The sequence below is a fragment of the Pseudochaenichthys georgianus genome, chromosome 14 (assembly GCF_902827115.2).
Source record: "Pseudochaenichthys georgianus chromosome 14, fPseGeo1.2, whole genome shotgun sequence".
Taxonomy (NCBI): Eukaryota; Metazoa; Chordata; class Actinopteri; order Perciformes; family Channichthyidae; genus Pseudochaenichthys; species Pseudochaenichthys georgianus.
Window position 1 is genome coordinate 3,954,755 of NC_047516.1, and position 14,238 is coordinate 3,968,992.

The following is a 14,238-nucleotide window of genomic DNA, read 5'->3' on the forward strand; positions in this document are numbered from 1 at the left end:
TTGTCATCGTTACCTTTGAACTTTCCAACACTGAAACGCCAGAATGTATTCGACGATCTTTTGCAAAGCTTTAAAGGGGCCATATTCTGCTTTATGTTTGGTATGTAGTGTCTCTACTTTAAAGAGTCCTCTCCTGCTGATGTTCAGGTATATATCAGTATGTAGTGTCTCTACTTTAAAGAGTCCTCTCCTGCTGATGTTCAGGTATATATCAGTATGTAGTGTCTCTACTTTAAAGAGTCCTCTCCTGCTGATGTTCAGGTGTATATCAGTATGTATTGTCTCTACTTTAAAGAGTCCTCTCCTGCTGATGTTCAGGTGTATATCAGTATGTAGTGTCTCTACTTTAAAGAGTCCTCTCCTGCTGATGTTCAGGTGTATATCAGTATGTAGTGTCTCTACTTTAAAGAGTCCTCTCCTGCTGATGTTCAGGTGTATATCAGTATGTAGTGTATCTACTTTAAAGAGTCCTCTCCTGCTGATGTCCAGGTGTATATCAGCATGTAGTGTCTCTACTTTAAAGAGTCCTCTCCTGCTGATGTTCAGGTGTATATCAGTATGTAGTGTCTCTACTTTAAAGAGTCCTCTCCTGCTGATGTCAGGTGTATATCAGTGTGTAGTGTCTCTACTTTAAAGAGTCCTCTCCTGCTGATGCTCAGGTGTATATCAGTATGTAGTGTCTCTACTTTAAAGAGTCCTCTCCTGCTGATGTTCAGGTGTATATCAGTATGTAGTGTCTCTACTTTAAAGAGTCCTCTCCTGCTGATGTTCAGGTGTATATCAGTATGTAGTGTCTCTACTTTAAAGAGTCCTCTCCTGCTGATGTTCAGGTGTATATCAGTGTGTAGTGTCTCTACTTTAAAGAGTCCTCTCCTGCTGATGCTCAGGTGTATATCAGTATGTAGTGTCTCTACTTTAAAGAGTCCTCTCCTGCTGATGTTCAGGTGTATATCAGTATGTAGTGTCTCTACTTTAAAGAGTCCTCTCCTGCTGATGTTCAGGTGTATATCAGTATGTAGTGTCTCTACTTTAAAGAGTCCTCTCCTGCTGATGTTCAGGTGTATATCAGTATGTAGTGTCTCTACTTTAAAGAGTCCTCTCCTGCTGATGTTCAGGTGTATATCAGTATGTAGTGTCTCTACTTTAAAGAGTCCTCTCCTGCTGATGTTCAGGTGTATATCAGTATGTAGTGTCTCTACTTTAAAGAGTCCTCTCCTGCTGATGTTCAGGTGTATATCAGTATGTAGTGTCTCTACTTTAAAGAGTCCTCTCCTGCTGATGTTCAGGTGTATATCAGTATGTAGTGTCTCTACTTTAAAGAGTCCTCTCCTGCTGGTGTGCAGGTGTATATCAGCATGTAGTGTCTCTACTTTAAAGAGTCCTCTCCTGCTGATGTTCAGGTGTATATCAGTATGTAGTGTCTCTACTTTAAAGAGTCCTCTCCTGCTGATGTTCAGGTGTATATCAGTATGTAGTGTCTCTACTTTAAAGAGTCCTCTCCTGCTGATGTTCAGGTGTATATCAGTATGTAGTGTCTCTACTTTAAAGAGTCCTCTCCTGCTGATGTTCAGGTGCATATCAGTATGTAGTGTCTCTACTTTAAAGAGTCCTCTCCTGCTGATGTTCAGGTGTATATCAGTATGTAGTGTCTCTGCTTTAAAGAGTCCTCTCCTGCTGATGTTCAGGTGTATATCAGTATGTAGTGTCTCTACTTTAAAGAGTCCTCTCCTGCTGATGTTCAGGTGTATATCAGTATGTAGTGTCTCTACTTTAAAGAGTCCTCTCCTGCTGATGTTCAGGTGTATATCAGTATGTAGTGTCTCTACTTTAAAGAGTCCTCTCCTGCTGATGTTCAGGTGCATATCAGTATGTAGTGTCTCTACTTTAAAGAGTCCTCTCCTGCTGATGTTCAGGTGTATATCAGTATGTAGTGTCTCTACTTTAAAGAGTCCTCTCCTGCTGATGTTCAGGTGTATATCAGTATGTAGTGTCTCTACTTTAAAGAGTCCTCTCCTGCTGATGTTCAGGTGTATATCAGTATGTAGTGTCTCTACTTTAAAGAGTCCTCTCCTGCTGATGTTCAGGTGCATATCAGTATGTAGTGTCTCTACTTTAAAGAGTCCTCTCCTGCTGATGTTCAGGTGTATATCAGTATGTAGTGTCTCTACTTTAAAGAGTCCTCTCCTGCTGATGTTCAGGTGTATATCAGTGTGTAGTGTCTCTACTTTAAAGAGTCCTCTCCTGCTGATGCTCAGGTGTATATCAGTATGTAGTGTCTCTACTTTAAAGAGTCCTCTCCTGCTGATGTTCAGGTGTATATCAGTATGTAGTGTCTCTACTTTAAAGAGTCCTCTCCTGCTGATGTTCAGGTGTATATCAGTATGTAGTGTCTCTACTTTAAAGAGTCCTCTCCTGCTGATGTTCAGGTGTATATCAGTATGTAGTGTCTCTACTTTAAAGAGTCCTCTCCTGCTGATGTTCAGGTGTATATCAGTATGTAGTGTCTCTACTTTAAAGAGTCCTCTCCTGCTGATGTTCAGGTGTATATCAGTATGTAGTGTCTCTACTTTAAAGAGTCCTCTCCTGCTGATGTTCAGGTGTATATCAGTATGTAGTGTCTCTACTTTAAAGAGTCCTCTCCTGCTGATGTTCAGGTGTATATCAGTATGTAGTGTCTCTACTTTAAAGAGTCCTCTCCTGCTGGTGTGCAGGTGTATATCAGCATGTAGTGTCTCTACTTTAAAGAGTCCTCTCCTGCTGATGTTCAGGTGTATATCAGTATGTAGTGTCTCTACTTTAAAGAGTCCTCTCCTGCTGATGTTCAGGTGTATATCAGTATGTAGTGTCTCTACTTTAAAGAGTCCTCTCCTGCTGATGTTCAGGTGTATATCAGTATGTAGTGTCTCTACTTTAAAGAGTCCTCTCCTGCTGATGTTCAGGTGCATATCAGTATGTAGTGTCTCTACTTTAAAGAGTCCTCTCCTGCTGATGTTCAGGTGTATATCAGTATGTAGTGTCTCTGCTTTAAAGAGTCCTCTCCTGCTGATGTTCAGGTGTATATCAGTATGTAGTGTCTCTACTTTAAAGAGTCCTCTCCTGCTGATGTTCAGGTGTATATCAGTATGTAGTGTCTCTACTTTAAAGAGTCCTCTCCTGCTGATGTTCAGGTGTATATCAGTATGTAGTATCTCTACTTTAAAGAGTCCTCTCCTGCTGATGTTCAGGTGCATATCAGTATGTAGTGTCTCTACTTTAAAGAGTCCTCTCCTGCTGATGTTCAGGTGTATATCAGTATGTAGTGTCTCTACTTTAAAGAGTCCTCTCCTGCTGATGTTCAGGTGTATATCAGTATGTAGTGTCTCTACTTTAAAGAGTCCTCTCCTGCTGATGTTCAGGTGTATATCAGTATGTAGTGTCTCTACTTTAAAGAGTCCTCTCCTGCTGATGTTCAGGTGCATATCAGTATGTAGTGTCTCTACTTTAAAGAGTCCTCTCCTGCTGATGTTCAGGTGTATATCAGTATGTAGTGTCTCTACATGTCTCCATGCTTTAATGTTCAAAAAGCTCTTTATTGTTCTCATACTGCCTGTGCTGCAGCACCTCTTGTCACCCTCTGTCTGAAACCAGAGTGCAGTCTGCTCTGATTGGTTAGCTGGCCGGCTCTGTTGTGATTGATCAAGCGCTTAGAGATGTCCCGCCCCTTAGCCTATCACGTACGCTATAGCTAATGGAAGCACGCGAGTGTTACATAGTGATGTCACTTTGTTACGAAAGTAAACAAAGGAGTCCAATGGTAGCCTTTTCAGACCATTTACATGAACAAAAACCCTATATAACACACTACAGGAAAGGGAAAACCCAAACAATTATAATAGGGCCCCTTAAACAAATTAAAGACCCCCCACAGAGTAAGTTGTGTGTTCAGTTTGTCCATAAATGCGCAGAAATACAAAAATACATATAATAAAAGTTGCCACGGAGCCACATTTAAAGGTGTGACGGAGTGGCCTCAGACGTATCCTGTGATGTCATATCCTGCGGCGGGCTTCTTGCCGCCCTGCCCTGCCTGAGCGCTGGCCTGCGAGCTGTGGCTGGTGGTTCTCAGCCTGTTCTCGCCCCCCGCCTGCAGCATGGGGTTGTGGTACGTCTGTGTGGTCATCCGTGCCCCCTGTCCCGGGACCCCAGGATACGGGTACCCTCCCCCCCCGAGCCGCCTCCCCCCCGCTCCTCCTCCCTGCTCCTCACAACACGACACACACAGCATGGCCCCGCCCAGCATGGAGATGAGCGAGGAGGCCAGGCCCACGTACAGAGACTCCCCCAGCTCGAACTTCATGCTGGTGGGCACGTTGGGCTGGTAGAAGGTCTGGACCACTTCATGGGTGGTCCACGCGACCGGGATGAGTGACAGGAAGCCAGCGGATAAGAACATCCCCCCGCTGGCTCCTGCTACTCGACTCTTCACGGCTCCGGACCCCTCCAGGCAGAGCGTGCACTGCATCCCCAGGGCGGCCATGGCTATAGCGAGGATGGAGAGCACCACGGAGATGACCATGAGCGCGCGGGACGCCTGCAGGTTGGGGGGCAGCGCCAGCATGGAGTTGTAGGTCTCGCACTGGAAGGCCCCCGTGCTCTGGAACACACACTCCATCCAGAGGCCCCGCATGTTGGCCACCGCCGTCACGATGTTGGAGCCGATGTGCGCCGAGATCTGCCAGTACGGGAGCACCGTGGCAACCGTGGTGCCCAAAAGACCCAGCAGACCCAGGAAGAAACCCATCAGCTCCAGAGCCGCCGACGCCATGGCAACGACTGGGATGGAGGACAGCAGAAAGCATTGACATATGTGTTTAGACAGTGGATGCATTTAATAATGTCAACATTCAGTTTCTGTATTGATTTCAACATCCAAGAAGAACTGGGATGGAGGAGACACAAAAGCAAAATGTTGTCATTGTTTGTTGTTTGTGTTTAGACAATGGATGTAATGCCAAAATGTAGTTCCTGTAAAAGTGTCAACATCTAGATTCGAAGCCATGCTATTGAATTTGAAGAAAGCGAAACACATTAGTCCGTCAACACAATTAAAGCCACATTATTTAATGGACTGACCCAAAAGCATTGTCCTTTGTGTCGAGACAGTGGATGTAATAATTAATGTCATAATTTAGTTCCTGTAACAAATCAATGGATGCGTAACGTCAGCCGAACATAGTCTTTCAATAAAAATCAAAGCCACTTTTTTTTCAATCCTATATTAGCGTTTTAAATCCCGAAACATATACTTTTTGACAATGCTTTCATCTTATGAGTGGCTGCTTCTTCAATACATTCATATGAAAATGTATTTTTCTTTACTGCTGCACATTTTTGAATAACAGTATACATAAAGTATAAGATTAACACATTTTAAAATAAAGTAGTCGATAGACGATGTTTGTTCGAAGGTGAAATCGAATGCAAACAGTATCAAGTTTACTGTAGCAGCTTTCAAACGAGCTGAATACATTCTATAAGTGTTGACATTTATTTTGGTGTAATTGCCATTTCGGTTTGTTGATATCATTTGGTCATTATTTCCCCTGAGAGGGCGATGTCAGAAATGGCTGTTATCTCACTCAAAATTACTGTTTACGACGTGAGAGGTCTTTACTCGTCTTCTGTTAATGACAGTGTGTAACATACGGCGTTACCTCGGCATTAACTGTCTGGAAAACATTGGCAGAGTCCAGCCACCTGTCACCGACCGAGTGAGGCGAGACAAACCCACCGCTGTAGCTTTTAAATCAGAAACGCTGATACAGACGTTATGGTGGACGAACTGACTCACTATTGCAACACAAGCACGCGTCAGTAAACAGCTTAGCTTTGCAGTGGGGGGGGAAGTACTCACATGTTTTACTCAAAAGTAGAATTAAAATGTCAAGTAACACTCTTGAATTGATTAAAAATGTCTCTTAAGTAAAGGTACAAACATATACAAGCCAATGTAATCCAATTTTGAAAAGTAGAAGCAATCATTAATGCCTATACTTTCAGTGTAAGTAAGTAACAGGGGAAGTATCGTGGTGATACATTTGACCAGCTGCAGTGTCGAAAATGCATGGATTTTACATTACATATCTCGAAAGACTGTTTTCTCAAAAGTCCTTTTTTCTCATATTCAGAGACGGAAATCTCCACTTTAGCAGTTTTACGTTTCCATTTCTAATCCTTTTTTATATTATTTAGGTTTCCAATGAGGGGTATGTTATCTATTATCCATAGCCTGGATTTGATCACATTTTAAAACGAAAAAACAGCAGGAATCTGACGGCATTTACAAAAGATATCCAAAATCCCATCTGTAAAAACTCTCAAAGTCAACAAAGGAAACAAGAATGTTGAACCTAGTTGTTTCTCATATTCGAGGTCAGAAATCTCCCCTTTGACACCCCTTCCATTCCTCAAACCTTCCAGTTTCATTCCTATCAATATTCAGTATATTCAGATTGTTCCAGAGCGGCTTGTGCTCACACTTTATTCTTAAAAACATGGCGCAAATCGATTACTTTGTTGGTCTTTGACCCCGTTCGATGTCCAGAACCCTCTCTGTAAAACCCTTCAACCAAATAAAACATTACCTTTTAAACTGACGTTGTCCAGCGTTCCCATAATGTTAGCAAATTAGCCGAGATGTTAAAAGATAAAGTGCGTAATTAAACTATGAAAATATGTACAGTAATCTACTACGGAAACATCCTGTTGGAACATTGTGTGTCCTTATGTGTCCTCTGCTTGTACCTCATCCACTCAAAACATTAATATGTACCACTACACACACACACACTTGCTGCCAAATGAAATGCATTACCTGTTATTGCAGCAGCAGCTGATGAATGACTCGCTGAGGGTGTGATTCTGTGTTTCGTTCGGGATCTGAAGTTGCAGCTGGAGCAGAGGATGGAGCAGAGGTGTTCAGACCCTCCTCGATGTTCCTGTTTTCCTTCTGTTTTCCGGCTTCTTCCAGCAACAAGAAATATGTGTTTTCCTACGTGCTGTCTCAGACTCTGACTGCCTCCTCAGACCTTGACATAGTCGCAGCTGTTGTGTCACTGCTGTACTTTTAATAAGCACTTACTGTGCTGGCTGCGTTGGACCAAAGGGAGCCAAGAAAAGATGTTCTGATGAAGAAATACAATCCTTTGAGTTCTGATATGCCGCCTGTTGTAAAAGACTTTCCACTCAAAGCAGCAATAATAGATGTGACTGCCTCTGTCATTGTCTCTGCCCCTCATCCAGACCTTCACCTCCCGTCACACACACACACACACACACACACACACGGTGACAGTGACACACACACATGCATCATCATTGGTTAATCATTCTCTCATTGGTCATCTCTCCGAAACAGACGGCTCAGTCTGGAGAACAGATCCCTGAAAGAAGATGAATATTTCAGGATATTAGTTTTCTCTATGGTTGAGTGGGAAATGTTTAATTCAGCAAAAGATTTAGGCGTCATATTACTTTAATGGAAGAAAAAAAAGCGATCCTTTCATGTTACGGGGAAAGTGTCTCCGCAGGAATCCCAAAATAGCTTGTGAACATTTTTGTATTTGAAATTAAAATGAGAACGGGAGTTAACCAGCCTGGAGCAAGGACAATGAGGATCTTTTTTCTCTCTTGAAATAATTATTTTCTATCTAAATTAAGTTTCATCGAGTCTTATTCCTTTTCATATCTTTCATTTGGGGATTCACAACAGAGAGGTTCTCCCCGGAAAGACAGACTGGAGTGTTTGCACATACAGTATAACGTCTACAAAGGGACCGAGACGATTAGACCACAAAGGGACACATAACGATGACAAGGAGACAAAAGGACCACAGAGTGAAATATAACAATCAAGGACACAGAGACAGAAATTACTAAATCACACACACAAATAACCACAAGAGACACACATGACTGCAAAGAGATACAAAGTGAACACAAAGTGATGAAGAACTGACACTCTATGAACACAAAGTGCTACGAAATGACCACACAGACCCACAATGACTAAGAAGTGACGCTTAATGACCACAGAGCAGCACTACATGTCTCCAAAGATACACTTAATTAGACAACATGTCAACAAAGACACATGATGTGATCACAAAGAGACATGACACTACTATCAAATTAAACAAAATGACCACAAAACAACTTTAAAAGAAAAACCTTTACATTCTATCTGTCTTGCAACTCCGTAAGATCATGGGCATGTTGCATATCTGCACCCCGAGCCCACTGTCTCATAATCCACGCATATCTGGTCTAAACAAACCTAGTGATTTTGAATGGCACATCGGAGAATACCTACGGAAAACACGGAAACGTTGACTTTTTGGATGAAATGTGTTATGTCAACAGATTTCACATAACTGTATTAGCTTAGTTCAGTGGTTCCCAAACTTTTTCAGTCGCGACCCCCTTGGGTATTGGAAATATTTTCGGGACCCCCCCAACCCGGTTCCCATCTATATTGGTAGGATTAATTGTATATTGTTGTAAAAACATTACATTTTCTCTGCTAATAATAAGAAGATCCAACTATAATTGTATATTTCATTATGGATTACACATGAACAAAAGTGCTTGTAATAGATACTGTGAATTAATTAAAACTGGTTGGCCTTCTTCCCTGAGTAGTAGATTTTTTAATTCAAATTTCTTTAAGGAAAATATATTAATTAACTACTATTTCTACTGCAGGTTGCAAACGATCACATCACTTTACCATTCCTATTCCACACTAGCTTATCAATGACTTGTGTGTGCTTGCTTTCCCTTGCAGATCTTCTCAAAGCGGGGCTGTTGTTTTGAGACTGCCCCTCTCAGTTCATTCTCAATGTTCAGCTTTGATCTGTATTTCGTTTTGATGGCAGCAACAGCAGAAAAAGCCTATCTCACACAAGTAGGATGTTGCAAAAGGCAGCATTATGCCCACAGCTATTTCCGAGCAGTGTTTGTTTACAATTGAATAATAATAATACATTTGATTTATATAGGTGCACTTTAAAAACAACGTCATCTCAAGGTGCTTCACAAAGCTAAAAGGAGAAAATAATAAAATAAAAAAATCTTCCCGCGACCCCCCTGCAGTACCTCCGCGACCCACCAGGGGTCGCGCCCCACAGTTTGAAAACCACTGGTTTAGTTGAAAGCATTAATATCAAGTTTAAATAAACAGGCTCAACTTAATTGTATTGCTTTCAACCAACCTAATAGAGTCAACTTTCCGTTTTTTCAGTGTACACAATCCTGTCATACTTTATAGTGAATGTATTGCTCATTTAAACTGAGACCAAACTTGGCTGCCTGTTTGGCATCATCCTCCATCAGCTGCTGATCCTGAGAGCTATAAAAAACATGGCAACAACAAATAAATCCTACCATGTCAGAGTACCTCCAGATGTTCCCTCCTTCATCGGTCAGTGTATATATCAGTGTCAGCGGTTCTGGACACACAGTTCGCTGCTGATCCCGTCCTGAAGCTCCAGTCTTTGCTTTCTAATCCCTCAGACCGGCGCCCACATTGCAGCAGCATCATAATGGGATTATGGTTTAATCCAGTCACTTCCCCTCCGCCACAGAACCAGAGGGCAACGTCCACACGCTCTCAAACACTGAGTTTTTATTATGAATCAGCAGAATCACAGAGGGGCATTCTCTGCATGTTAAGAAGGCGGCTCAGGTCAGCTCGTGACTCTTTGTTACTCTGTCGTGACGGCTGATGGTTCTTTATGTTGTCATAGGAACATGTAGTTCTCCAACAGTTTACTGTCAATGAGTGAGAGTTATCACGGCCTAGTATCCTTGTCTTGGAAATTGGTATTACAACAAAATATGATGTCTAATTATATCTTGTGGTGTGTATACATTATATACACTTATGGTTCTCACTTTTTCTTTTGCTCTGTTTTGTTGTTCTTGATTTCTTTTAGATTTTTGTCGACTGATTGTTTGATATTTCTTCTTTTATTTAGCCTAGTTGTATTTTTGATAAATTATGTTTATTTGTTATCTTTGGAAGGAACACCCTTTGCTCCTTGGCCTCTCATGTCAGGTTTCTACATTTTTCTTATGTGTGTGCAAATAAAACCATAAAGTGAGATGAAATAAATCAAAATAAAACATAGAATATATTGGTAGCGCTAAATAGACACATTGTTGGTACTATAACCTTGGTAATATCTCTAAAACACACACCATATAGAACCAACAGGACTACGCACAGCTTCTTCCCTTCAGCAGTCAGACTGCTGACAATGAACCCCACGCTGTCCCATACTGCCTAGTTGTTGTCGTGTGCTGTGCTGAAGCGCAATTCTGTATTCACTGTATTTATTTATTATTATCTGTGTATTTATTCCTATTTATACATTTCCCATCTATTTACCTTTATTTTTGTTTTTGGTATATACTTCTGATAAGTGTGTATGTAACTGACTGTTTTGCGATCTGGTTAGACCATCCTTAAATTTCGTTACACTGTGCTTGCATTTTTGTAATGACAATAAAGTAATCTAATCTAATCTAATCTAATCTAATCATATCTCCAAAAATATGTGGACCTTTAAACATTACACCCTTACATGTTAAACGTGTCATTTCTCAACAATGGGCATGTGTCTGTTACTGTAACAGCCTCCACTCTTCTGGGAAGGATTACTACAAGATTTTCGCTTTAGGAATGTTCTCCTATGGAGGCACAAGAGCATTAGGGAAGTCATGCACTGATGCCGGGCGAGACTCAGCGTGTCAGTGTTTCTCAAACAAGGTGTTGGTTGTATTTGTGCCGAAAAGACTTCCCGAAACTCATAATGGTATCTTCATCATCTTATCCCTCTTATTTTAAAAGCACGTACATTTTATAAAAATAGCTTTCTCCCATCTCCACCTGCAGATTATCTCCTCACTCATCCTTATTTTGTTACCGGATAGGAGGGTGCAGTTAGTGGCTCTTGTCGCTAGATGGTGATAATGTGGCAGTTTGAAGGGTTCTGTACAGTTTTACAGCACATATATAAAAGTGATGATGGGAAACAAATCTGACCGATTTACTTCTTTCATCAATCATAACTTTTGTGTTTTACATTCGATTGCATTCAGGCTTCATGGTATCCTTCACAGGAGACATTTGAACATATGACATGGCTGATCACCACTTTCATTGAGTTTTGGATGATTCGGTCAACTTTGAAACACCCATGGTGTTCCCGCTCCATCCGGATCAGATAAAACACACACACACACACACACACACACACACACACACACACACACACACACACACACACACACACACACACACACACACACACACACACACACACACACCATGTATACATCACTTCAGGGGACATTACATTGACTTACATGCATTTCCTGGAGACTTATCCTAACCTTAACCATAACCAACACATGCCTAACCCTAACCCTAACCAAGTCTTCACCCTAAAATTAATGATCCCCCTCATGGGACCTCCATTTTGTCCCCATAAGGGAAGCCAGTCCCCACACGTGACTATGTAAACAGATTTAGGTCCCCACAAGTATAGTAATGCTAGATCACACACACACACACACACACACACACACACACACACACACACACACACACACACACACACACACACACACACACACACACACACACACACACACACACACACACACACACACACACACACACACACACACACACACACACTAGATGTGTTTCCCCCCGCTCTTATGTGCCCCTCCCCCCACATGGATCACACCTGGCACACGCAATACATGTTCAGTGTCTGTTCTTTGTATATGTACTGCAGTTCTTCATGTGTGCCAGTACTCTGATACAATATGTACAGTTTGAAAGGGTGTTAAATGAGATGTGGGGATGATTGATGGTTTTTGGTTTAATAAGGTATTCACTTGACTTAAATGTCCTGAGATGAACCATTATGTTACGATATCTGAGGAATTAAGAAAAGGACTAAATTGATATACTCAATAATTCAACGCAACTGTGTTTTATTTTTGGATATTTTCTAATTGAGTTTTTATTTCATATTCTCCTAACTAAACTTTTTAAAACTCATATCTGTTGAGTGAAAAATATCAGTGCATACTTTTCAGATCCCATCTGTCTTCACACAATGTGTTCAGCCTCTTAAACATGTTACATAGTGTAAAGACGAGTTATAATACTTGTGTTTTACATTAGTCTATTTGATTGATGTTGAATATTAAAAAGGAATACGACTTGATAAAACCCCTTTTATACATGCAATACTTAAATATGTTTATTCAGAGGTTGCTGGGCAGCATAACATTTTAATCTAAGTGTAGTAGCCGGCAGTGGCTCAGTCAGTAGGGGATTGGACTGGGAGCTGTAGGGTCGCCGGTTCAAGTCCCCGACCAGACCTAAAATATGGAGTGTGGACTGCTACTTGGAGAGGTCTCAGTTCACCTCCTGCCCTGCCGTTGAGCAAGGCACTGAAGCACTTCTGTGAACCATCTAATGAGACAGACATATGTGACATACATATGTGGACTTGTTTACAGCACTGCAGGGTCATCTAGTGGCTGACAGAAAAAACTGCAACATTTCAACAACGAAAAACAAAAATTACCTGTGAGTTATTTTTGTAGACAAGCTGCATAATATATGCATCAAACTTAATCACTGACTGATCCTCCTTTAAATCTGATCCTTATGATGCAATCGCTCTGTTTCCTCGTTCAATAGAGAGTGGAAATCCACCTGAGAGTGTACCAGCTGTAACTCTTCACTCTTCTATAGGTTTAGTACTGGATAATGCTTGGTTGATTATGATAACAATAACAAAGCTAATGCATTAGCACATCCTGCAGACATGGATCAACCTTCACTCATGTTATCTGTCTGGATGTACTGCTAACTTCGTCTATCTTTGGCACTGGAAAGTTAGCAACCAGTGGAGCTATCAGAGCTTTTCACTGAAAATAGCAGCCTCCTGTGGCTGGGGATGGAGTTAATGAGACCAGTGAGACCGATCAAAGAAGCAGGCCATAAAACCAAATGAAAGATGCTTAAACGCTTGAGAGACGAGGGAGACTGAGGATAATTATCTGTGGGTCAACCTATCACACTTCGTAGGCCTATAGTCATTGAATTCAGAGATAATAATGTTGACTAGTTAAGCTGAAATATACTGTGTAGATACAAAGATTGTGTACCAAGATAGACACAAGGCAAGAGAGAATATTTAAAACAAATGTAATAGTTGAAATTGGCCATTCAATAAATACAGAATGTGCTTAAATCCTTAATAGACAATGATAATCACTTGCACATGTGCTATTCATTATCATATACGTGTATTAATAATGAATGGTGGTATTATATTCCTTTATTTCCCGGTACAGCTGTCAAACTGGGGCCCTCCCAGCAGCAGAAAACTGACCAATCAGAGTAAACTTTATTTGCTTCTCTGACCAACCCGAGCCTTTTAAATGGAGCCGGAAAAGGCAAAGTGGTCCTTTTTGACCCCACCCACAACATCAGAGAAATATGAGAATGAGTCGCCCACGCGTTTTTATGGCTTCACGTGTTGACCATGGCTATTGAGTGTAAACCACTAAATTGGCTTTATTATTCTTCCATATATTCACTATGCTCCAGATATCTCAAATAAGCCGGTTAGCTGTCTACAGATAGCCTGTTTTCGATTTCAAAGGGATCCTAAACCAAACTGCTTTCACAATATCGGCTATTTTAGTTTTTCTACGTGTTTGCGAATATACACAATTTGTTTTGTGGTGGTTTAAAACCGTATTATGAATCATTAGTAACCATTTTTATCTTCGGCAGATGTTAAATGTTTAAAACACTATTACATGTTTGTGAAATTGTAACTTTAACAACTGAGACTAGGGCTGTTTTCTATTTGAAGATGCACAGACAAGAGCGGTTGAGGAACACTGGGAGCCGTGTCATAAATGTGCCATAATATTACGTTAAATATTTTTTTGTCCATTTTAATTAAAGCCGAATGAAAAGGGGAATGCCAACGAATAACAATACCAATGAGTCATCCATTGTGAGTCATGTATATTGATCGAAAAGCACATGTAATGGTAAATCCCCTCTTTTGTGAATGGAGTACGTCACTGAGATGAGCTAGACTGACTCTCATCTCTTCCCCCAGGAGGCTCTGCTTCCCAGCCCCTTTGTTCAGT

General features: G+C 41.1%; 1 protein-coding gene across 1 annotated transcript; it reads right to left on the reverse strand.

Moving 5' to 3' along the window:
• Positions 1 to 3,395: 3,395 nt before the first annotated feature.
• Positions 3,396 to 7,288, reverse strand: cldn2 (claudin 2). Its single transcript, XM_034099644.2, has 2 exons — positions 6,854 to 7,288; positions 3,396 to 4,812 (listed from the first exon to the last, which is right to left on the reverse strand). Exon 2 carries the CDS (start codon positions 4,802 to 4,804, stop codon positions 4,010 to 4,012), a length of 795 nt encoding a protein of 264 aa, XP_033955535.1. The 5' UTR covers positions 4,805 to 4,812; positions 6,854 to 7,288; the 3' UTR covers positions 3,396 to 4,009.
• Positions 7,289 to 14,238: the final 6,950 nt, after the last annotated feature.